This window comes from Clavelina lepadiformis, chromosome 4 (genome assembly GCF_947623445.1).
Source record: "Clavelina lepadiformis chromosome 4, kaClaLepa1.1, whole genome shotgun sequence".
Taxonomy (NCBI): domain Eukaryota; kingdom Metazoa; phylum Chordata; class Ascidiacea; order Aplousobranchia; family Clavelinidae; genus Clavelina; species Clavelina lepadiformis.
In genome coordinates this window covers 18,022,383-18,049,178 of record NC_135243.1, presented here as the reverse complement: position 1 = coordinate 18,049,178, position 26,796 = coordinate 18,022,383, and the positions used below count along the sequence as shown (strand labels likewise).

Here is a 26,796-nt window from a genome sequence, read left to right as displayed (position 1 = left end):
AAGAAATTCATTGAGGAGGCTGTTGACCACCGAGACACCGGTTACCACAGAAAAACAACCAAAGCTGCGAAAGCATGGAATCGGATCAAAATGTATGTGGGAGTTTGGACGCAAGATATGCCATGCAAATGAAAAAAAAATAGAAAAATCATAACGTCCATCATTGACACTGTAATATTCTGCGCGGACATTGCGAAGATAAAGGAAATTTTATGAACGTCTTCCAATTTCGCATGGACGCTGCATATGAAGATTTGATAAAGCATTTTGACCGAATGGCCGAAAACGCCAAGTATACAAGCCCAGCCAATAATCCCTCATTGCAATTCTAAGCATTCGATCATGCTTGTTTCTTAACTTTTTGTATGATTTTTCATTTTTCGAAGATGGTTTTCGCACACATTTTTTGAACGCTAATTATTTGAGTCTTTGCGTTTTATAAAGAGTACTCATTGTACCAATTGTATCATTGTACCAAATTTTGTTGACTTTATAGTCATTTTTTTGTAAAGGAAAGCAATTAATGAAAGATGTTTCATATTTATCAAAAAGTAGAAACTATAAGCTTTGTTGACATCATTTTCTTCAAGTATTTGGTGTATGAGAGTTGCACATGTGCTGGTAAAGCATTTTCAAGCATTTGTATCACTGAAGTTACAATTGTTCTCATTGTTGCTATCTGAAAGATTATAATTGAAATCACCCATAATTAAGCAAAGACTTTTGGACTTGGAGATTTTCTGCAGGAATAAAGTAATTTGTTCCAGAAACTTTATGTTTAATTTAGTTAGTTAAGTAAATTAAGTAATCTTTATCACTAAAGTGATTTGCAAGAGTTAAACCAGGTTACCAAGCTAGGCGTAGTACAAGTCCCGATTATATATCAATCCTCTAGCGTTTTTTGTGATCAGAAGGTCCACCGAAGAGAAGCAAGCCTCGTTAATGCATTGTCCAAGAGCATTGCAGCGGAATTACCACTGGGTGTTGAACACGGAACACGTGCCATATCATTGCGAACCCAGCGCTCAAAACCACTCGGTTACCGAGCAGATGTTTTTCGTAAATTGCACAGTAGATAACCGCAAAAACGCCCGCTTGTATTAAGTTTCAGTATAAAGTCATCGTTCTGCATTTGCTTAAACGTGAGTGGGCGCCAACACTTAAACTCTCAGGCACCAGCTACGCACAGATCCATCGATTTCGCTGGTTTTGGTTTTGCGTGCATCTGCCTACCTAGCCCAAGGCGCTGACCAATCATCATACTGCTACAGACTTATGAAGATAAGTTAGCCACCTTATTAAACAAAGTGTTTAAACTATTGGTATAGACAATAATTATGCCATCACAACCTGTCAAACGAAGTATTCAGTGGGGAATATGGGGGAATGAAACTGCATTACTGGGAGCTTATGGTGAGTTGGCTACGAATAGATTACTTTTTGTAATAGCCTAAAACTGCTTTTAAATGCCACAGGTTTAATCATAGGCTGGGGTTGTGCTGATGAATCTAGGGGTGGGTCAGTTAAATAATTTTTCAGCTCAGTATAGCCCTATCTCGGTGCCTATAGTGGCTGATACATAAGCCTGACTGGAAAATATGTTGGTTTTGGAAACCAATTTGCAGTATGCCGATGAGCATTTAAGCTTCAATTTTTTATAAGTTGGCACTCAAACAACCTAATTCATCTTGTCTGATAATTGTATATTGTCATAAGGATGAAAAGTTTGGCATTTAAATTGATGAATTTTGTGTGTGCAAGTGCACATTTTTCACTATGGGTACCGGTAGCAAGTCAAATTGGACTAAAATGCCAAACTTGATTGCTAAACAATCAATATAAAGTCTTGCAGTGCTGAGCTAGCCTGTATTTGAGACAATGAGATATTGCAAGAGATATTTGTTTCTGTTCAGTGATCCAGGAAAAAAAAAGATTTGCATATTTTGAAAAATACGCAAAGTTTGACCAGGATGCATAATGCAGCCAGGGCTTGAGCAGGTTAAGACTGATTTACTGAATATGGTATGGCATCATGACCTTTGTTCTCGGACTGAAGAAATTTTTTCCATGATTTTAACTTAATGGTTATTGGTTACCTATCACTCCAGTCCCGGTTGCCAAGCTTGCCTTTGTGCAAGTTCCGGTATACACACGTTCTTTGTTTGGATTTTGGATTTTTTTAAACTGTTTTACCCGAATGTAGAACTGTTTATCAAGACCATTGAACAAGAGCAAGTGTCATTTGTGCCTTGCCTAAGGGCATTACAATGGTAGCTCTACTGGATATTAAACACAGGCCACATTATTGCGAGCCCTATGCACTAACCACTTGGCTACCAAGCCAACTGTGTTAGGAATTACTTAATATTATACTCATAGTTTTTTATGTAATGATGTTTATGTATGTATAATACACATAAAATTGATATTTAGTGTAACATGTTATAGTTTATAAGTAGGGCGATTATTAAAAAAGTTAAGCTAAAAAAAGTTTTTTAATGTCAAAATTTTCAATTTTTAGGTCGAAAACTTTAGTTTTCTAGGTCAAAAAATACTAGTCCTATTTATAAGTTAATATTTCAAAGAATGCAATGGACTAGCAAAAAGTTAAGGCAAAGGCAAGTAGATGTTTTTGGAAAACTTTAATATGTTTTTTTGAAAGCTGCCACTATTTCATCGGAAAAACTTGTGCGCCCGAAGCTTTTTTTCACAGTTTTTTTTTAACCTAACGTAAATGTTATAACATGATAACCTAAGCCAAATCTTCTTTCCAGTCTATTAAAGCTAATTTAAACAACAATCTTTAACTATCAGTGAATACCCGGAATTGTTTTTAGTGGGTGCCCCTCCAAAGCTTAATCTGCCAACAGAGTAATAGACACAATCAACCATGCATTTTTAGGACTAAAATTTAATAAAAGCTCTGCTCTTTATCTCCCCAATGGTCTGGTTACAATTGCCAGAGTCATTTCCTGCAAATACAATCTCTTCATGCTTTGCTCATAGCATAGTCTGGCAGAGATCATACCTTAAAGATTGAGGTTATCCAGACATCAATCACATGGGCAACCTCATTGTGCAGTAAAGTCCAATCATTAAAAAAAAATGGGTTCCTAGTGGGCATCCATTCAGCTCAATGTTGGATGCCCAATTTAAAATTGTTTGCCTTGACACCAAGACACCCACTAAAATCGGACACTACATGGGCTGCATGACCTACTTTCGATGAAATAATTACTCTCATTTTTGAGGAATATTTATAGAACAATTGTCCCAATGTTGGATGCCCAATTCAAAATTTGGTTGCCATGACACCAAGACACCCACTAAAATCTGACACTATATGAGCCGCATGACCTGATTTCGGTGAAATAGTTAGTGTCATTTTGTAAGGAATATTTATATAACAATTGTTTAAAGTTAAATATTGCCAGAAATAAGCAATATATGTCAATCTTATTACGTACAAAACTTGAGATGAAATGGCTCATGATTTTTCACTTTCCAGAATTTAGTGTTGTTTTCTCCGTTGTAAGTTAGTGCTATTCCTGGCGTGGTGATCACTCATTGACCAGTGTTTGTTGTGTAGGCTTTTCTCAGCCATAGGATAAGTATTCCAATAAATACTAATTACTATATGTACCAGGTTTGTAGCACCCAGTATCAAGTATTTTGACACAGTTAACTTTCAAATTTATTTACGTCAGCACCCAAGAAAAGTAACTTTGTAATTATGTTAGCTTTAGCAGACTTCTATATGGATTGCAGCACAACATAAATGTCTAGTATTTTATTCTACTGTATTAAGGAATTATTGAATACACGTCTTTGCTTGCTGACTGATGATCCATATGATATATTTATTCAATCAACTTAATTGCCGGTCATTTATGCAGTTCTTTTTGACAAGTTTAAAAGTTTTATTTATGTAACATATTGATAAATGCAGTGTTCGAGTTTGCCTATGTTATCAATAGTTAATTTGCCTTCATCAAACTTTTGTATTTGGGCTTATTTCATTCAGGTTTGGTTTTCAGCCTATTCCTACTATTGTCTAACCTATTTTAATTCATATGCTTTGGTTTTGTTTTATCACAGTTTTAACTATCGGAGGAGTTATTGGAATAGTTGGTGGTGTTACACAAAATTTCTTGTTTTGGTTGCCAATTGGTATTTATGGATTGTAAGTATGATATATTATGTTGGCTATAATTACTATTCAGGGTCATGTTTGTAGTGCCCACTATTTCTGCATACTGCAAAAGAAATGCACTAATCTGCTTGCACTGTCTAGCTGTCTGCCTATTACCAGTCTGATTGTTATGTAGTTATGTACATTGTGAACGTGCTGTTTCTAATATGAGTTATTTATGCTAAATTTTACAGAAAAGAAAACTCATGCATTACTCTTTCACTTAGTGTTGTTGAATAAATGTTATGTGTATAAGAATATGGAAATCTTTCACAAAACTGATTGAAGTACTGTATTAGTGTATTAAATTTCAAGTACTTATATTACCGTCAGCTGTTTGCTTTGAGTAAGAGTTTTAATGATACTATGATATTTTTAGAATATTTGGGATTTTGATGTCATTTTTAGAATACCCGCGTGGGAAAAAAAGCAAAGGGAACACTGTCTCTAGATGGTGAGTCTTGGTATTGACTTCACTTTCCTAGAGATGTATACAAACCAAAATTATATATGCACATGATCTCTACCATTTGAATTTGAATAAATTTTTAATTTGTTCGTTGAATTTTAAGTGCAAATTTAAGTTCTCAAGGGAGGTGTAATAGGCACTACTCTGCTGTTTTTAATCTATTACATGGCTTCATATTTTGTTTCAGGCATCAAAGTTGTTTCTCTTCCATGGTTTCCAAACTTCCTGTAGTCTCAAACTACTATTATAGAGCCTTCATATATTTTGTGTAAGTGGCCTTGCATAACTGGCTTGACATACTAGTGGAATTAGTAATATATATTCGGATTTTGAATTTCATTCTTTTATTTGTTGTGTACTAATGAGAACTGTGTGACTGAGTGTATATTATATGCTGGTTTGCATTTTTGTTAAATTTCTTTTGTCAGCAAATTAGGTAGTATATTTTCATTGTTTTTGTTTTAAAACATTTAGACATAACAAATAAGAAAAATAAATATTGTTACTTGGCTTAGATTTTTTATTACATACTTTCAATATACAATCTTAAATTATATACAGTCTTAAAATTTAAAGGACATAAACCTAGACCAAAATAGATTTTAGACCTTATTCACCTCGGTGGAACTTTGGTCGAATATTAAAACTAGTTTATTTGATTAATTATAATCTATAAAGTTATTAATTTTACTGAGAATTGTTGATTTATGTAGGTTTGTTGGTTCTCATTCTTTATGCAGATAAAATATATTTTCAAAGGAAGCAAATTGGTTAGCACTATTGTCATACTATAAGCCCAATTTGCCAACATATATATTGATTGATTAAGTTTCATCATTTGGTGCTGATGCAAAGAAGTTTTTAGATTTTTTTTATGCCAATCTACATGATTTTCATGGGCAATATCTCTAGTACTTACAGACATAGCCCGGTTGGGAGTATATATATATAGATTTTCGTTCAGCATATTCAACCTAAATTACTAACCTGTAGATGTAATGCATATCTTTTGGCCATGTTATTAGAAGCCCCTTTCTTACTCTACATGGTAGAAATATTTTAATCACACAAGAAAAATGTTAAACCAAACATATATCAGATTGTGTTGAAATTTATCAATATGCCCCATTAGTGAGCTAAACTATGTCAAGATATTGAAATTATCATCAAGTGGCATTTTTTTATAAACATCTATAAAATAGCGGTAGTAAAATTATTTTGATGTACAGTACTGTTTACTGTAATTATATGTGCATGGTCGATAGGTTAATTTTAAATAAAACAGTGTTTTCATAAGCTGTACTACTGTAGATATAATGGTAACTGAATATTTTGTTGTTGTAGTGTTTGTCTGCCAACTTTGATCATTGTACCAACTTTCCTCGGAAGTGTCTGTGTGATGATAGGATGTGGAATCTATTTTGGAGTGAGTGTTTTTTTATTTTCAATGGTAACATTCTTTTATTTTTAAAAAATGTTTAAATTTTTAGTTGGCGTAGGCGTTTGGGCAATATAGTCTGAAATCTAGATATGTAGGTGTTTTGTATTACTATTTGCTGTTTAGAAATCTCCCAAATGTTTATATTATTACCTCATGCGAGTGTGTTTTGCATAGATTGTAACTGGTCTCCAAACACAATCTGTTAAAAGTAATTTATATTTGTCATTATTCTGAGTTAATTTTAAACTTTTTTGTCTTTGTAAATTTTGGACTAACGCGTTTGTTGTTTTCTTGATGACATGACGTCATGTTGTTAGTCATCAATACTAGTTACAATCACAAAACTCACGATGAGCTCCAATTACCTGAGAAGTTATGATTTAAATCAACCATAATCGTTGCTGTGCATGTCTTTATAAATACTACCACAGGCCGCAGCGCACGGGGAATCGTGGAGTCCAGTGGTACCACGCTTACAACCTCAGCGCACTGGAGGAAACGTTTCCGAACCACCCGCTCAACCACCACCAAGACTTCCGCAACATACAGGCGCCAGATACGCAACATAGTGTTTTAGTTGTCCACTTCTGAATATGCACTTATCATTTTACTATTAACAGGGTTTTGTACTATATAATTATATATCTTCTGTTCCTAATAACTTGTTGTTATATAACCGGCCAGCGTTACATAAAACTTTAAGCTTTCGATGTTGCCGAATTCGGTACAAGGCATTTTATCTTGTATGCAATAAGTGTTATATCATGTAAGCTGAATACTGTACTCTCGTTTCTAGTAAAGCATTTCATTGAAATGCATCACAAGATACTGCCATCCAAGGCCGCCACGAGCGTTGTTTCAGACATCATGAGCAGTTTAACTGTAATTTCAAACACGAAGCGATACGTTTCTGTATTACGTAACTCAAAATCATTTAGCCATTCATTATTATTGGACACATAGATAGCGGGGCGTTCGCCCCCACTGTCTGTAGCCCAATAGTAGTAATCACCAGTAAATCACAAATTCGCATTGTTTTGTCTCTGTGCAATATTTCATTGTGTTGCGCCTTGTGCGGAAATGTGTTTGAAAAATACAATGCACTTCTCAGGATGTTATCCTTTGCTGTTCTGCGGAAGTTCGTAATCGATATTAATAGACAAGGAAGTTGCTATAGTTGTTAGCACATTCTACAAATTATTATCAACCTGTTCGTGGGGCTAGGTTACATTGTCGTTAACCTAATTTACTATGTTGCAAATTACTCCGTGTGTCGGTATTTCGTTTAACGGCCAGTCTATAGTCAAAGTGAGCCTAGAACACAATTCCAGGCAGATTATATTAACATCTTTTTTTACTTTAGACTAACCTGTGGCGATCGAAAGCAAGTTACCAAGGTAAATTCTCTTCAAGTTATTTGCTTTTCCAAATTCTTTGCTTTTTTTATTAAATAGTATTGATAGCTTTGTTTCATAATCCGTTTCCTGTTTGACATTGGCGACCGATTGAAGCGCGCCATTACAATTACAACAATAAAAGTATTTCCAACGTTGGGTATACCTCATATATATACAGGGTTGCCATCGTTCTGGACTCGAAAATAAGGACGATTAGGAAACGAACAAGAATACTACATTAAACAGTGCACAACAGCAGAAGGCAATCAACGTTCCTAATAAAAACGAGACACTATTTGCATGTTCTTAATTTTGGAATCTTTTTGGTACAAAATTGTATACTAAAGAGGTCGAAATGCCCAAAATAGAACCACTACCCTAAAAATAAAAAAATAAGGACGGCATTGCAATCCTGTAGCCTATATGTACTTTGGGTATACTTTACCTCATATACATACGTCGACGGTTTCAATCGCTCTGTGAGGGTTGGCGTAAGGCCATTGATTAGTGATCAAAACACTACATTGGAACCGATTGTGACGTCACGCGAAGGTGAAGGAGTTAGTTGCCACATTGCAAGGATCATTACTCAGAGTAGAGTAGATCCACGGATTCTGTTGTTTGTTTTTGTGAGCGTTCAGTACTGTGGGGCAGCTTTGAACAAAAAATTCTGTTATTTTTCGAGTTTTCTGGTGTCCAATACTGACCTGTCACTGTGTTCACCGGGAAGTCAGTTTGTTATAGTCAGGCTGTGAAGCACCGCTTGCTTAACGTTAGTGAGCGGAAAGCATACCCATTAACTAGATTCTAGAACAGGGGCGGGCAACATACGGCCCGCGACGGGATTTTGAGCGGCCTGCAGACAGTTCAGTTTTGACTTCAGCAGCTATTGAAGTACATAATTATTCGTTAATAAATTCATTAAATAATGTTTTTGGTCTCTATGCTTAAAACTTAAAGTTTACATTAAATACGATTTATTCCTTGCATAGGTGGATAAATACACGATTAATGTATCGATTCAGGAATCCGGCCCGCCAAGTACTTCATTTTCTCATATCTGGCCCGCCGACCGAAGAAGTTGCCCGCCCCTGTTCTAGAACGTTGCCGACTCCGAAAGCCCAGTGCATTGATTGCTGGTGAAGTCCAAATTGAATTCTAATTCTGGTGAAATTCTGTGCCAGCACACACAAGATTGTATTAAGTGGACGTCTATACTCACAGTTTTTACCGGTTTCGAAGATACCCGGCTTGCTATTTTTTCACTTATATGGTTCGATCAGTCTGTGGCTGAACAAATACTGTTTTTGTCTGGCATATTTTTATTGAACTCGCGCTTGTAAAAGAATTTAGGTGCTCGCTGGTAGATGGTGCCGGAATGTAGAGCATGTTAACACAATTCAGTTTTTAAACGAGCGAGTACATAGTACAGTATTTACAGGAAAAACATGACAGATACGCAGTCGAACGACCTAACTTCGTTGAGGCTGAGAGATTTTTTCCGTGCATGAAGCGGATCAAAACACGATGATCTCCTATATTTTCTTGTATAGGACATTTTCATACTTGTACATTTTCATCGTTATATGATCAATGAAAAGACAGAAGACCAATCGAATTGGCTGGCGGGAGTGGACGAATGGACTGCTTTATGCTGATGAATCGTTGATACAGTAGTTTGTATATTTCACTGTAAAATTTATCTACTAAATGAGTTTGAATAAGTAAATTCTGTATTCAAAAAGGGTTGCGGTCGATTTCTATTAAAACAGTGAATGTTAGTGGAATGGACCACAGCATCACCTGGGAATTTGTAGTTATGGGTTCATTAGGTTAGGTTAGCGAAATTTAGCAAAAACTTAATTTTCCAACAGGAGGTTATCTTTAAGCAGAGTATGTTCAATTGATAAAATCTGCACTTATTACGCAACATCATTTCTTTATTTCTGAGCACTGCTTTGAGGACATGACAAATAAATCATCACCATTTCGAAAACTGCAACTGTCCTCATATGGTAAAAGCCCAAAACTGTTTGAGTTTAGTGGCCGTGTTAAACTTTCATTATTACAGCACCACTGTAATTCACTTTTTGCACGTTTTAAACCATCAAAGCTATGCCGCTTTTTCCCGTTCGATAACTGTCCTTGCTTAAAAGTTTTCTGTGTGTTTTTTGATAACTGATAACGTTTCTGCATACATGTTGTTTTATTTTTGACTGAGATAACTTCAATGAATATTACGAAGCGTTTTCAAAGTACTTTCTTTTTCTTTAACATTTCATGGTGTGTTTGTTTCCAACTGTGAAATAGAACAGATACGAGTTGGCAAAAGTACTCATGTGATTGTTTGTTGTCAACGTATTTTGGCTCTCAGTACTGAAGTCGTAGCATAGATGGGTGACATGTGCAGCGCTTTCAAAATAGCAAAACTAAATTCATTTGAAAGCCGTCACTATTTCTCACCGATTTTGTTCTTTGTATAGCCTAAGTAAAGACTTTTCCAAGCAAATTTACGAGTTCTTATAAGAAGGCAACTCGGTATATACTATTTTGAGGTCTTTCCGAATGGAAATTAGTTTGGTAAAACGATCCTAATAAAGCACGTGTTCAATATAAATCTATCCCGATAATAATTAATCCGTTTTACGATTTTTCTAACCTTGCTAAAACGGGTTAGAATTATTGCTTCGTGTATAGCGGGGCCATAAAACAGATTAAATTATTTAAGTATATGAATGAAAATATAGAGATAAGAATTTAAAAAAAGCTAATGGATGCAAAAATCCAGATGAGCGTTTTATTAATGAAAATACAAAACTATATTTCTTATTGAAAAAAAAAAATTTCAACAAGCAAATGGTTCAGTTTGTGATAAAATACAAACAACTGATTTTAAAATTAGGCAATATAGTAGAACATTTCCGAAGTATAAAATTATATATATTTATTGTTTATCAGAATGGTTTAAAAATAATTGCAAAGTGGAAATTGAATGTTTAAAAATAAAAAAAGTTCCAGTATTTTGGGGAATATTAGAACAAATCTTATTATTAATTATAACTTATTAGTAATTATCAATAATACCTTCTTAAAGTATAAAAATAAAACATGTTATAGGCTAACATAAAAAATATGAGTCAATAAAACATTTTAGATAAACCAATTCCATATATCAATACTCCTGTATTGAACCTAACATTTTATAATACATTTCCCCCAACTTTAAAAACATTAGCTAATAATTTAGCTTTTGAAGTGCGAAGGGGTATTAATGAGTTTGCAAACTGGCTGTTGAATTATACACCACAAGAACGTAAAGTTTCTGGAAGTAAGTTATTCAAAAAAATTTAAATCAATTTACTAATTGAAAATTTAAAGTAACTTTACTTGAAAAGCTCTGCAAAGTTATATAAAATCTTATGAGATTGACATTATTAATGAAAAGTATCCATTAAAACAGCTAAATAAAACGAAGAAAGCTGTAGGAGATAAAATACGTGAAAAAAGAAAACCAGAAGAAGAAGTGCCGTTAAAGAAATGTAAAATTATAAAAAAAGAAGATGGATGGATATTCTCACAAACATTTTTTAATAATAAAGCAGTTGAAATATGTGATGAGAATGAAATTGATGACATGTTAGAAAAAGCAGGAAATCAATTAATAAAATATTTGCTAACTGGCTTAATGCAAGTTCAAGGTGGATACTCTATTGATGCTCATTATCTTATCATTGCTAAACATAAACCTCTAAAGGGGTCATTTTTTATTGATTTACCAAAAAAACTTAAAAACTCTACGAAAGTTTTGATAACTAGTAAGAATAATGATGATGAGTGTTTCAGATGATGACATTAAGCAAAAGTATTTGCTGATAAGGTGAAGCCTGAATGTAAAATACCTATTTTTAACAGGATCGTCTGTAAGAATAGTCTGCTCAAAACTGAAAATACATGAAGAGTATAATTCTTTAAATATGTTACTCAAGTTCGTCGGAAAACTATATAATTTCCTTTTTTAGTCATGTCGCACTGATAAATAATCGCTCTCTTTTAACGTTTAATGATCGATTTTGCCATTTAACAAAATTTCGATCCCATTAATGTCCTGGACTGTTGCTTGGAAATACGGGCAATGCTATATTTTTGCAGTCACGCAACCCTCTTACGATTTCTCATATGTCCGATTTTTTCTCGGTTATTTCTTACAAAATCGCATTGAATACTGAGTAGACTTGTTAACACCAAAATTTTACGCAACAGCCTTGTATGAAATAGCTTATATCTTTTCCATTTCGCATCCATTGCGAGTGTCAGCTGCCGTTTCTCCGATATTTTACACGCTCGCTTTGGCATTTTCTATTGCTTCATCTGTCTGTCTCTTTGTTAGCTGTCAATAGACTATACTTAGTAGTTAGTAGTGCTCTAACCTCAAGCGTTCTTTTTTACAAACACAGACATCTAATGTTTTACAGCTAAAAACTCAAATCTACTGCAGCAAATGGTTAAACTTCCAGTCACATAGTAAACAAAATTTAGAAAAAGGTTTTCCTGCTTTCACAAATTTAGATGCTCCCACTAAAAATATAACAAGTTTTAGATTGATACGCCCTTTAGTGTAGTGCTGCTTTGAAAGAAAGCTGCTAAAGTTACGAGTATGAGCCCCGAGCCCAGATGGTACACGAAGTTGATTGAAGCCCGTTTAGGCAAGATTTTTTTCGATCGCCTATACTTAACAATGGAAATTGTCGACCAACTTTAAATCTTTTTAAAATTACAGATATTGAAACATTAGATTGCAAAGATTTCGCTCATACTCATGGAACGCACCCTGGCTTTTTGACGGATACTGTCACATCGGACTGCAGAGTATGGCCGTTTTCAGTAAGATCTTGCATGGGTGCGCCAAGCAAATAAAAATGACAAGTGCGATGTGCAAAAATGGTCAGACGCAACAAAAGTGTAGAATTACATTATCTGACAGTTATGTACACAGTTTGACTTATTCAATCTTTAAATCAATTGAAAATTGAGTGTACAGAAGTTCATGATAAGCAGTAATGACTGCGCCAAACCTTGCAGTCCGGCTTTCATCGTATTCGAGAAGGCTATTATATGATGATTGATGACACACAAGCAAAGATTGATTTCTTTGTTGACGACATCATCAGTTTATATATATATTCATGAATATAAAAATAATAATAATTTAGGTGAGTAGAAAGCATAAAAATATATATAGCATATAAATAAAAATACAATTATGGATTATGTGAAATTACTCCAGTACCTAATCTTTGGCCAACGTAGTTGCAAAACAACAAAGATTTTGTGGCTCTGCAGTTATCCTTGTTTTAAGCAGTTCAATGATAAAAATCTGAATTTTTTGTTGCACACTTGTTATATTCTGTGGTAATAATGTTTAAATCTCGTTACAATGTTTAAAACTGTAGATCTGATACATCATGTTACATAAGAGCTTAGCTACTAATCCAGTGATGTATGTTTTGTAACTTACTATTATGTGCATGGATTAATCATTATCTATATCAATGGATGGCCAACACGCAACAATGCCAAGTACAATGTCATCATGCAATAACACAGTTGAAGATGTTTTACGTGGATGTGTTATGCATAGATACAAAGGTTACAAAAGAAAAAGGGTATGTCTTATAGATTTATGATGTATATGTATTTATGTAAATTAAATTTTATTAACTGGCTTTGGTCATGTAGATTTTGATAAACAATTTGTCATAATATACAATACAACAGTCTGATTACATACAGATTGATATATACTATAAGTTATACATACAAAGATGGTTTAGTGCAGAAGTGCACAACCACAGGATGCCTTTGTGTACGAGACCCCAGCTACTCAAATTGTGACGTCATCTGGTTGTGCACTTCTGCACTAGGCCCAACAAAGAAATGAATAAACAGCCTTATAGGCGCCAACTTCAGCAAATCATCAACAGTGTGATAAAATTTTAACATGTTATATTGTAAAACAATATCCTTAATTTTTATTTGAGTGTCAATGTGTAAAACCAGTGTTTTTTTAAGGTTTGACTTTGGCTACCGTTAAGAAATTTTAAGAGAGGGGTACTTTTAAGGACTAACTGTTACTTTTAAATTTTCCATCTGCTCATATGGCATTCTATTCTTTTCTTATGTATACCATGAAAAATTGTTTTGACTTCAGGATAAAATCATACATTTTGTGCCACCCACTTATGCTACAGTTTCCCAATTTAGGATATTGTAGAAATTCATGGGAATTGTTTTATATACACTGGCTTCAAATCTACCTGACAAAAAAGAAATGGAATGAAATCAACATGAACCTACTTAAGGGATAAAATATGTGCTAAGTGAGGTTTTCATTCCTGTTGCTTTGTTGACTAAACTATTTTTCTAAATATGATTTTTCAGTTTGCAGCGATGATATGCAAATTTATTTTTATTCTTTTAGATGACCTTAGCGACATTTTTTTCTAAACACAGCTTGGTTAAGTTTAGAGTATTATAAAAAACCACTACACTAACTACATAATAATATTTATAATATACTAATTTGACCTACTTCTGCAATTGTGCCGTCAATCATCAGAATCACTATTTTTTTTAGAAACGCTTATTATTATCCTAATATTTTGCATTTATGCCATCTTTATCAACACAGTCTGTTGTGGTAAAATGCAGGCAAAGTTTCAGCTGACAACAGATGTGAATAATAAGTCACTGTCAACTTTTCTTTGCTCATTGTATGCAGACTTGATTATTTAGGCTAGTAGTAGTATGATATCTTATGTATGGTATATGTATATTTCATTTGTGCAAATGGCATTTTTGAAATTCGTTCTTGTAAATACATGTTGTTAATGCTGACTATTATTAATGTTATGTTTACAATATAGCCTACTTACAACAAGCCCTTTGGCATATAAGTATATGATGCCAATAATTTGCTTTCAGAAGTGGTATTAATCAAAATATCTTTTGTGATTTCAGAGATGGGGAGAACTGAGAGTGGAAATGAACAACAACTCTGGTTAGTTTTTGTTCTTAAAACCTGCCGGTTGACTTATCAAAATTTAGTCCTTCTGTAATATAGGCCAGGACTTCCCAAATCTGGGTTGCAAACCGTCGTCAGATAGTGTGAAATGCTTTAACATGTATATCGTGCGAACTAGCGGTACACGAGAAAGTTTTTCAAGTCGTTTTTGCCGATTTCTCATAATAAAAATTAAAAACAAGGTTTTGATTTATTCAACCATATAAGACACAAATAACCGGTACCGTATATATATTAGGGTTACCATATTTTCGTGGCCTAAAATCCGGACACTCTTTAGTGCCCACTAGCGGTTTTTAGAATGAGGTATTAACACATTGTCTGTCAATATGACGTCACACTAGCAATGCTTTGCCTATCCATTGTATACCGGAGTGGATTTTTCAACAAAATGTCGTGAATTCACTAGGCTATTGTACCTTGTGAATTGGGTCTGCAACAGACTTCTTGTTGCGCTATTTTTCTACTGCTTTATAATTTTCTTCAGCGAATATACGCTCTTATCGTTTCAGACATGTTCTAAATTTTGCAATATCGACTAAGATATAAGGCCTTCAGCTACTAGCCCAGCTCCACTCATCCATGTATCATTGTATCCTAAATAGAGCGCTGTATTGTTGTTTATGACGTAACAATCAAATTATTACCCGTAACGCAACAAACAATTTAAAAAAATTCCGGACATTTAAGCATATTTTAGCATTTCCCCCCGGACGCAGTTTGAACACTAAAATTGCGGACATGTCCGGGGAAATCCGGACGTATGGCAACCCTAATATATATCATATATCCGACATGTCGAATTGCTATCAAACATTTTTCATTTGAAGACACTTTTAAGTAGAAATTTGGAAGTTGCAAATGAGTGGTTCAACTTTGTTTTTGTTCAATCTGCATCAGAGGTTTCCGTTGACAAAGGGTGAATTGAAACATAAAAGGCCTTGAAAGATATTTGAGATACTAAAAATGTTAAATCAGTTATTATTGTTGCGAATTTCAAGGTTGGTGTTAGATTTAATTTATGCAAAGTTTTAATACAATTAACATGCGCTCAGATGGTTCAAAAAAGCCAATCAATAAAACTAACAATGAAAATGAGTTAATGGGAAAAACATTCCACACATTACAATATCATTTCTGAAATAAATGTAAAGGATCAAAAATGTTAAACCCAATTCTCATATATTATACTTCACCTTTAAGCAGTATGCTATGATGTCGAGCATGTTAAACTTAAAACTAGTTTGTCTTGTTTACAACCAGGTGAGGCCATGTGAGGTGAGGTCATGTTTACAACCAGGTAGGGGAACATTCACATTCTTGGATTTGGTGGTTAATAACTGAGTAGCTCTTAGCAAAATCATATAAATGAAGGTGCAATAAATTGCTGTATGCGACAAACATTTATGCTGGGCTGTCAAAACCAACTGAATCAAGACAATTTTGTGAAATTGAAAATGAAATCTCCATATGCAAGAACAGGCAGTAATAAGCGACTGATCTCTTTGTACAGAGTGAGGTGTGCTGAAGCAACAACCAAGGTACAGAAAAAGTTCTTGGAAGCTTACTGGACTATCGCTGATAATGTTAATCACCATATTCTTAAACTGTTGCATTTTTGTATCGTTGAGGACCTGTATCATTAGTTTAATTTTTTGCCGTGGTCGTTTAACAAGGGTGGGTTGGTAAAAGGTAGGGACCAACACTGTTTGCATCCCTGATTGGGAAATCCTAACATATGTAATCCTTTAATTTGAAAAGTAATATTTGTTTTGATAGTTATGAAGCTATCCAGCTGCTACCCAAAAAACAGTCACGCAATTTTAACTAATGGTAGTACATTGTACATCCAACAGCATTAATTTTCATTTTACAGCAAGATGCATCATACAGTTATTCAAGCATGACATGCTCAGCTTAAGTTCAGATGCTATGAAAGCAAAAGAGCCAAAGCTCAAGTTTGAAATCCAATTTTCCAGAGATGATTTTTGTGGGCTTGAAAAAGGAGATCACTTTGATCGTTATGGAACTCGAAGGTAGTAAGAAGTTTGTACTTTAGCATATGCAAGTTAATATGTTACGCATATATATCATATACGTAAATGCTGTTAAGCATATATTGAGGGTTAATATTTTCAATTTTATATAATAACACAGGTCAACAAAATTTCACTTTTTTTCTTAAACGAGAACGCAAGTATATTATTTGAGATGTATTTTTTGCTCTGATTCCGAATCTATCTTTTGTTTTTCTTTACCTCATCACATTTTCAAGATATCGTCGAATTCGTGTTTTCAGAAAAAAGCATTAAAAACAATACACAGCTATGATACATGGTACTTAAAAATGTTTAGCATATGACTTTCTTTTGTACACATGACTGGGGTTATCACGGTATAACATCCAGCAGTTGTCCCCCATCATTCCCTCGTTCCAAAAACCTTGGTAACGAGCTTCCATAGCTTGAATGTCCTGGTGAAATCATTCACCTTGTTTGTCACTAACTGCACCAAGGTTTTCTGGAAAGAAGTGAGAGTGAGAGTGCAGAAAATGCATTTTGAGGGACATGCGGCAACCCATTTTTCTGTAAGCCGCAAGCAAATCATCAACTCCTGCCTGAAAAGAAGGTGATTTCACATTTCCTAAACATTTAGCACACAACCACTTGAATGCCTGCCAAGCTCAAAATTCCAACTTTGACAATAATTTTTCAAAATGTGGATCCTTTAGCACTTCTCTAATTTGAGGACCCACGAAGATTCCTTCTTTTAGTTTTGCTTGGCTTATGCTAGGAAAATGTTTTTCAGAGAAATGCGAACCTATTAGAATTGCACTTTCCCATTGCTTTAACAAAATTCTTCATCAAACCCAGCTTGATATGAAGAGGTGGCAAGAGAATTTTCTGAAGACCTACTACAGGAACGTTTCCGATGTTAGCCACTCCAGTTAAGTGCGCTTCTCTTACAGGCCAGTCTCCTCTGATATAATGCTCTTTGGTAGCACGGCTGTTCCACAAACATAAGAAGCAGCAGTGTATCGTGAATCCTCCCTGCATTCCCATCAAGATGCCAACGACTTTGAGGTCTCCGCAAGTATTCCATTTGTAAGCATTGCACTGAATAGTTTCCAGAAGGACTTCGATGCTTTCATAACATTCTTTCAGAAGAACAGAATGTGCGATAGGAATAGACTGTTTTACATTTCCATTGTGCAACAACACAGCTTTCAAACTTCTCTTCGAAGAGTCAATGAAAAGTCGCCACTCATCAACAATATGTGCTTCACCCAATTTTTAAAACAAGTGATTAATGTTGTGGCAGTAGCAAAGAGGTCCGTCTGCTGTGAATGCTGCGGTCACGTCCAAGTTTCTTCATTAACTTCATCAGAAACAGATTCAAGACCTCCATGAGAAGGAAGCGGAACAAGAAGTGAAGCATCATGTGGTACATGTCTTAAGGTCTCCATTAACAACAATTGTGAAAACCAAACAGTTTATTTCAAATTTTCTGCTGCAGTGCTATAAGCACTATCTACATGTGGAATTAACTGCTCAATATACCACTTACTTTGCAAAAGGTTGGCAAAAGATTCTCCCTATAATAGGCTATTTTAGCATAACAACTAAAAATTTAAAATGCAAATATCTCGAAAATCTGATGTGCTATTTATGTACCGGTAATAAAGAGTACATGTTACATATTTTAAAATCCATGTTTGTTTTGGTTTAGTATGAATACATTAGTTTTGTAAATATTGCGAAATTTCACATTTTAGTCTTGTATAATTATAAATAGTAACAGCAACCACAGCATATCATGATTTTAAGTCGTTCCCAGAGTTTGTCATTGCAACAAAAGTTTTATTATAATGTAGTAAATCATCTATGATATATTGTTTACAATTTCATTTACGTATATAGATGATTATCGTCATGTACACAACATACCTTCCTTATACACTGTGCTCTCTTTATATGCTGTATCTAGTAAACAGAATACAGAAGATTTTGAAGATTTTAATTATAAGGAAATGTGTATGCCCATCTACTGTATATTTATATATGCAATGTCTCAAGTCTCCACCCAAACATGTGGTTATGCTGAACTATGCACAAATTCTAACTAAATAATATTTAATTGTAACGTTTTCACGTCTTGTTTCCTACATTTGTTGATTAATTGAAATACCGGTAGGTAATGTGTCACAGCGAATGTGTGCAGATTGTTTGTATTCATAACAGAATACCTCCAGTATATATCTGAGACTTCGACCTCACAAAAGATTTTTGTTTTCCAGATACCTTTGCATTATTACGAAAGACAAGCATATAATCATTGAAGATGCTGTCATGACTGCTACTGGTGTTAACCACAATGTCCTTGGCACTTGGTATCAATATATTTCACACGTGATGGGATATGGTATGTACAGAATTGGATTTGGTTTTATTTTCTTAGCACTTAACCACAAAAGCGCATTTAAGTGAAATTATGGTGTGCACTACTGCATTTACTATTGTAATCATGTAATAGTGTTACCTTAGTCTGCTGGTTATCATACAATCCACCAATGCAGCTAATTGTATTACATTTAACAATGTTTAAATCCAATTACCGCATTGCTAAACACTAATTACAATGATTGCATGGTGCGGTGGCTTTTAGTCGACAGATGGAAGGTGATTGAAAGTGATCCTAAACTTGCCAAAAAAATCTGCTATTTGCATCTCACCACTGAAAATATATCAGAATGCCACAGCTTGGAGGATAAAACCAGAGAAAATAGAAGCTGTAAGTTAATAGTGGACTAGTGCAACAAATATATGATGATATATATATATATATATATATATAACCTTAAGATGATGCTAGTGTTGGTAAGATATATACTTTTCTTGACCACTTAGGGCTATTTGATCATTTTCACATTAAAATAAAAACTAGTTTATAATATGTGTTTTCTATTAATTACCAGTTGTGATATATTTAGTGACGTACACTCACAATAAAGCACATGTACAATTGTACATTTGATAGAAGGAGCAGTGATAGAATCACAAAACTTTTATAATTCCAATAACAGACATACTACAAAATTAAATTCAAATTAAGCAGACATACCACATAAGCTAAGAGCAATAATGTGGAAATGAACTAAACAAAATCCCCATAATATCGATGACTCAGACCTGAAAGTTATCTCAGATCTATTTCTAAACGCTGCTGGATATTTATTGTTTAGCCACAACAATAGTTGTAACTTGTAATCAGGGGAAAAACGTTAAGTATATGTATTTTTAGCTTCCTTGCAAACCAGTTTTTTGGTCCAGTTAAGACGTTAGGGTTTTTAAGAAACGAAATAAATGACAATCAGAAATGTGGTAATAATCGTGACAGTCAAAAACGTGAAAATAATTTACACTGCTTGTGCTATATATAACCACCATTTTTGACTGCTTGAAAAGTGGTATATTTTTCAAAACAACTAAGACATTGTTTCCATTTATATTACACAGGTTTTCTGATTTTCTTCCAGCTAGATTTTTGCTATTACTGTTACTTTCCTGTGCTGTTTTGTTGTGTAACATTGTGCATAGTACTGTATAAACCACTGACAAATGGAGAGATTCTACTTGTGACATTGTTTTTAGGTTTAGTACTGCGCTCATGGAGATGTCGAAACCTTAGTCAAATCTTTGAACAAGCTTCTACTACAGATAGCGCAACACGATCGGATATTACCTTTCTTGTTTCAAATGACTTTGGTAAGAAATTCAAGAGCAATTAATTGAGCAAGTGGTGTTGGTGTAAAATGTGAATAAATTCATTGGTTTTTGTTAAAAATAAATTAAATGCTTTTTGTTTAATGTTGGTACAGTACAACCCGCTTAATATGACCATTTGCTTTATTTGATCATATTGGTACGGTCCCATATTTTGCCATATAAAATTCTCCGTTAACTACGACCACTATTTGGATATTATGACCAATTTTTTCTTGTCAGTTATGCAGCGTAGCAGTGACAATTGCGTTAAATGTATTCACACTTGTACAACATAATAGTTGCTGTCATAATCCAATTGTTTTTGTTTGTTTTAAATCAACCAATTATTTATTTTATAAAACTGATTTACTGACATTAACTTGTCATTTGGTGGTTAACTGCATCAATCCTGGTGTGATTATGCAATACTGTAGCAGCTTCAGTTATTGTGGCTGATCAAAATTCTGCTAGAAAACAGTTACATTTTTTGGAATCTTTATTCACACTGACAGTTCGTTTTGCACATTGCTATTATTAATTGTTGTGGGTAAGTAATTTATGTTGTGTGAAGTCACATTGACCATTGAAACATTTGTGGCGTTTCATTTTTTAATCGTTTTCAGGCATAAATTTGCTGATTTCATTGTATTTAATCATCCAACTCAAATTTAATGCTGTACTGTTTTCATCTCTCTTTTCACAGGAACTTCTATGAAGGTGAGCATCACTGTTGAAGGAACTCCTCAACTTCTGCAAAGGTTTCAAAAGCATAATATAATAAATGGGGAGGAAAAGAAGCCAAAAGGAACTATTTTCCCCGGTTTCGATGGTAAATGTGCTCTGAATATTTTAATAGTTATAAATAGTACATCACCAATATTAACATAGGAGAGAATTTTTGAAGACTTTTTGTATCAATATATACCAGTTTTACTTACTGTTATCTAATTAATGCCAAGTCTGGGTTTTTTAAAATGTCAGGTTAAAACTTATAGTTTTTATCATGAGTTTGTACCAGCTACCAACACTGATCTAATTTCAGATTTGAATCCTTCCCATAATTTGGTGAGAATACCAGTTCAGCAAACACCGAAAGGTATTCGTGCGATGCTAACAAAAACGAAAAGCATGAAAGGCACACCCCGTGGTATAACATTTATTTGTCATCTGATGGTCATGATGAGCAGTTTGTTCATCATTTAGCAACTTTCAAATCTTTACCTATTTTTATAGAAGAAGCTTTAGATATGGAAAAAGCTAAAAAGCTGAATAGACACAGTCTTGGAAATCTTTATGTAAAATTAGACCACGATAATGAAGACGTCAAGTCTCACGAATCTGAACAACCAGTTGTTCAGTCTTACTACAACGTTCGCCCACCCTGCATTGAAACTGACAGAAATTCGCCTCGGAGATGCAATCACAACGATGAGCCCTCTGCTTCCAGAAAGGGAGCTCCTTGCTTCCACGATTCGAATCCACGTGTCTGTGTTCCTCCTAGTCTTATTGATCAGTCCCCCGTAAGTTTCTCTTATTCAGTTTTGGTTTCACTTTTTTGAGGCGTTTAACGTTTCAGAGTAATGAAATATATATTATTACTTTATTAGTATATTGAAGCTTACAATTATTTTAAATTTTTAACATTGGATTGATTAGTTAGTTGTGAATTTTTACTAACCTGCTTTAATTGGTTTTTATTCTGTGCAAACAGACAAGATGTTTTGCCCCAGAGTTTGTTCAACCAGCCTCCACTTCCCTTGCACCTCCTAATGGGCTAGCACCTCGTTCATCTCCTCCTCAACTCCCCTCTCCAGGATTTGATGATAATCATTTGAAAAAAGGCCCTGGTTTGGCGACACAGATCAGTTTCGATTCAGATTATCAAACTGGAGAGAATATAACGACGTTATTGACTGAAAATGATGTGCCACACTGCTATGTTAATGTCCATGCATCCGATAATGACTCTAATCGTACTGGAAGCCTTGGGAGACCACGCCCAAATGTCGCTTATGAGAATATTGCACAAGAGCCAGAAAATCTGCCTCCAGCACTTCCCGCTCGAGATGATCATCCTTTGTCAGTTCCATCATATATAAACATCAAATCTCAACCACCGCCGCGACCTCCCAAATCAAAGTAAACAAGATGATTTTTGTGTGAAGTTTGACCTATTACTGATGTTTTGGTTTAATCGTAGTTGATGCATAAGCTTTCTTCTTGCCTCTATTAAATAACATTACATCAACTTAGATAAATTTTCTTAATAACTCGTCTTCTAAGTGTTTACTGTAATTGCTTCAAATTTAGTTTTTACGAAGATTAACCATTGCCATTTAGTCTCCCAGCCACCGCCGAACCATCTAGATTTGACATGCAAGTTGCTGAACCCAGTAACAACTTCAGAGCCCCACCCTTGCCATCTAGACAATCTCTTCATGATGAAGATATGCTACGGTACTGCAAATGGCTTAATTAATAATTATACTCCTGTATTGTTTCTCATCTTCTGGTGTAGTTTTGTCTCTAACAAATGGTATTCCATTACATAGTAGGTGTGCTCTTCAAATATGAAATCTTTTCAGGCCGGATGGCAGTGATATACTGGTGTCTTCTATTCAGCGTGGAACTTTGCCGCCTTTGCCCGGAGAAGATCCACAAAGAGGGATTTACGAGAATAAATCTGATGGATCAGATGTAAGATTTTTGTCACAGATTAAAGCACCTTTAGTGAATAGTTTTTCGCTGACAATACAAAGAATGTTGTTTATGCTATCATATACTTAACTTATTAGTTTAACAATATAATCTTTAATGACTCAAGAATTGTAGAGCTCTATTCGGCAATTACTATTCTCTGTTAAGTTACTTACAGAGGAGCAATGCAGTATACCTGGCAGTTGCTCAGCAATCTGACGAACATAGTGTTTCTGCCCCTCACACCAGATTATGTTTAATATCACAGTATGCTTGTAAATAAACAAATATAGCGTCATAAAGGTCTGTAATACTGTCAGAAGAAGCTTGATATCAAGCTATGTCCTCCAATGCGTTGCTGCACACCATTGCAATGTCTTGCTAGGTCATGGATAATGATGAACTTGATCGTAATCCAGTTGCCAACATATAAAATCATTTAAGTTTGGTGTGAATATTTTTGTATTGTATCGTACAGTTTGAAGTTGCCATCAGTGAAGTCTTACTGGGCACCCATCTCAGTAACTCGAGATGGCTTGATTTGCCGCATGTTATCTTCTTGGGAATAGCTTTTGGTCTCGAAAAAGAAGAAGTCACTGTCGGAGGCTGGAGAGCATTTGCTGAAAGGCTTGGTAATTTGGATGATCTCCCTAATTAGCACATTTTGTTTTCTTTGAAATTCCATAAAGTGCTAGGTGAATAAATTTTGCATATGCTACTAGAGGCCTGCTCAGTGTTCATACTTTTCATGGCCCTCTAATATGTATATATGTTCATTGTCTACAGTCAATGAAACATGTTCATAAAAAGTTTTCATTCAAGCTTACTAATTTCAAACTAGTACAGCACAGTGTTATTTTCCAGGTCTCCGATTCAGTGATATCCAGCAGTTAGCTTCGCTAGCACGTTCTCATTCGACGCTGCGGCCCTTTGAGGTCCTTCTTTTTCACTGGATCCGTACCCAGTGCCCTGTGCCTTGCTCTCGCAACAACTTAAGAGAGATCTTGATCGAAATTGGAAGGGAAGACCTGGCGCAGACTGTTCCATCTGATATAGCGAAAAAGGAATAACTGTGATTGCCTTTGAAGTTATTTTATTCTCTTTGTGATTTTCGTGTGTACAGATTATTACGAAATCATAACTCGATATATTATTTCACTCTGAACGTCTCTTGTAAGCATCGTATTTCAACACATCGCGGTGTACATTGGTACAATGAAATAATGATTTTATGCAACTGTAAACTGGAAAGTTGTGGTTTTTGTTTTTGCTGACCCCCCCTTTTCTCCGTTTGTGAATTGTATATTGCTTATAGCGCATTTTGAAACCTTTTTGCATAACAGTTCTTCTTCGTTGCACATTTTGCCTATTCATACTAAGCTGTTCTGTACAGCTCTATCCCAGTCAGAACACAAACAATCCCATCCCCACCGAACTTCTTTGCAGTAGTACACAAGCCCCATCGCCTTACCTTGACCGATTATTTTCTACCAACCCTGTGCCATGTTGAACTACCGAGCTGCCTTCCTTATATTGCTATTTTGCGTTGAACGGTGACAACCGGTACATTTTTTGCCATGAGATTTGTAATTGTAAGCACATAAGCATGTTAAACGTACAAACCAATAGAGCTTGTTCCACTACGTTTTTAGTATATTTCTTTTTCCTATGCGTCGTTGCAAATGCAGTTTAATGTAGTACTTCTGAAGTATCGTTATGCCTGTTTTGTAATTAAGTACGTTATGCACCTACAAAACGAATCATAGTTCTTATTAAGTTCTACTTTTCCCATTTTGTCCCTGTTGCACTGCATCGTGACTACACTATGACGTCATGTTTACATAGATTTTACGTGGAAAGAAGCGTTACCTTTTGTGTTTTACTTAAGTTATCAGTACTGGATGACTTACATAGAGTTTCAGTTGTTTTACTAAACAGGGTGATTCTCCTAACATTTTACCACCACTTATTACTAATGTGCAATTGATTAAATTTTAATCATGTTCTGCAAAAGCGGCACTTCTCAAATGAATTCTTTGCAGTTATAGTAAAAGTATTTGCATTTTCTTTTGAGTTTTGCAAACCAATGTGAATGCTGTGAATTACGTTACCCGTACATGCTGCAACACAGATCCTGAGTACATTTACTATCGCTTTGTTGAACCCTGTTATATAAATAATAAAGCATCATTGTCGACAAGTTAATGGATTTAAAAAATTAAATTTTGAAATTCAAACGATCGAAGTTAATCTTGGTAATATATCAAAGCTGCAGTCCCGTAGCTAGCGTGTTTGTCCAGGCGGGGCTCCGAAAAGTCTAGGAGGGCTTCCTGTTTAACAGGTAAAAAGTTTGCTACGGTATAGGCAGTGGAAGATTTTTATCATAATTCTATGATGACGTTTTGACATCAATATAACTGGCGCTAAATAACAAATATACGGGTAGCGCACTATAACAAATGTAGCCCGGTAATAGTTACATGAATAAACTAAATTAAGAATATAACGGAAATCTTAATCACTGCGCTGCTTAATATTATTCTGAGGGGTTCCTACTGGGACGCTACATTCCTCACATTGTCCGGAAAAGGTACCAGAGTCATGTCAAATTAGGCGGGCACTGGCATATTTTAGAACAGTGGTCGGCAAACTTTTATTACGATGGCCCAAATTTTCACTTCATTTGCAAATGAAGGCCCAACATCACATGTGAAATATACTAATTATAGCTTAATGCAGTAAATATTACTAGTTAACTAAAAATTTCAATGTGCTTTTCTCTTTTTAGCAGCAGAAATTAGTTTTTGATACTTTTAGGATAACTTCAATTAACTTTTAATCTAATTACGTGCTTTCCACAGGTTTTAGAAATATACGGTTACCTGTAATAAACAGACAGTTAACAAATAAAAATACACTCGCATCACTTATTTTAAGTTGTAGGCTATTGCGGAGTTGAAACTAAAACTTGCATTGGTATGTGTGAGCGTAAGTTGGAATCCCACCAGAGGTGGGCAGAAGGTACTTTGAGAGTACCGTCAGTAACGGCCGTACTTAACAAAAAATGTACCGACGTTTCCGGTATTCGGTACTACTTTAAAAAAGTAGCTCGGTACTTTGTCGGTACTCGGTACCGGTACTTTTTGTGTAAAAGATGCTGCTGCGATGGCAATGTTTGCCGCTATTATGCTCCCGGTAAAGGTTACTCCAGGTCAAAACGTATATACAGTTAATCGCTTGCAATGTTACTTGACATTTCCAGATTAAAAAAGATCAAAAGATTCTAAAATTAATATTAAGGATTATTTAACATAGGCTATATTTTTGAAAACTAACTTGTTAAATGTTTGAAATTATTACGTGAAAAGTACCGAGTACCAGGGCCGACTGAAATTTCTTGAAAAAAGTAATGTGGTACAGGGATTCTGTACTCTTTTCAAAAGTACCGTCGGTATCAATATCGCTGCTGAAAAAGTACCGCAGTACCATAATTCGGTACTATAGCACTGCGGTATTGCCCATCTATCAATCCCACTAGCTGACTATAGCAGTCAGTACTGACTGCGTTAAATTTAACATCTTAATTATGAGACATGAAATTTAGATTCAGCCTTCACATTTTCTTGTAAATTATCGTTTCATCGTTACTGATGAAATAAAGCATGAAGCGCTGTACATAACTATTCGCTGACCGAAGTGTGACTTAGATATCCTTGGAACACTCACTGTGAATTATTCAACTATCGTCCAAGCC

At 34.8% G+C, this 26,796-nt stretch overlaps 2 protein-coding genes across 3 annotated transcripts; both read left to right on the top strand.

Moving 5' to 3' along the window:
• The first annotated feature begins 1,208 nt into the window (after window positions 1–1,208).
• LOC143452629 (cytochrome b-245 light chain-like) lies at window positions 1,209–7,215 on the top strand. Its single transcript, XM_076953666.1, has 6 exons — window positions 1,209–1,413; window positions 4,099–4,183; window positions 4,572–4,646; window positions 4,849–4,929; window positions 6,006–6,087; window positions 6,534–7,215. Exons 1-6 carry the CDS (start codon window positions 1,338–1,340, stop codon window positions 6,669–6,671), a joined length of 537 nt encoding a protein of 178 aa, XP_076809781.1. The 5' UTR covers window positions 1,209–1,337; the 3' UTR covers window positions 6,672–7,215.
• Window positions 7,216–12,925: 5,710 nt separating this feature from the next.
• LOC143452094 (uncharacterized) lies at window positions 12,926–25,282 on the top strand. Of its 2 annotated transcripts, none has more exons than XM_076952936.1 (14): window positions 12,926–13,162; window positions 14,517–14,556; window positions 16,457–16,616; window positions 18,878–19,002; window positions 19,246–19,371; window positions 20,232–20,345; window positions 21,049–21,119; window positions 21,408–21,492; window positions 21,579–21,865; window positions 22,057–22,484; window positions 22,686–22,802; window positions 22,931–23,042; window positions 23,521–23,674; window positions 23,907–25,282. In XM_076952936.1, exons 1-14 carry the CDS (start codon window positions 13,049–13,051, stop codon window positions 24,110–24,112), a joined length of 2,139 nt encoding a protein of 712 aa, XP_076809051.1. In that variant the 5' UTR covers window positions 12,926–13,048; the 3' UTR covers window positions 24,113–25,282. The 2 variants fall into 2 exon arrangements, with proteins under 2 accessions (XP_076809051.1, XP_076809050.1); XM_076952935.1 differs by having other exon boundaries at window positions 21,049–21,174; window positions 21,388–21,492.
• The last annotated feature ends 1,514 nt before the right edge of the window (window positions 25,283–26,796 follow it).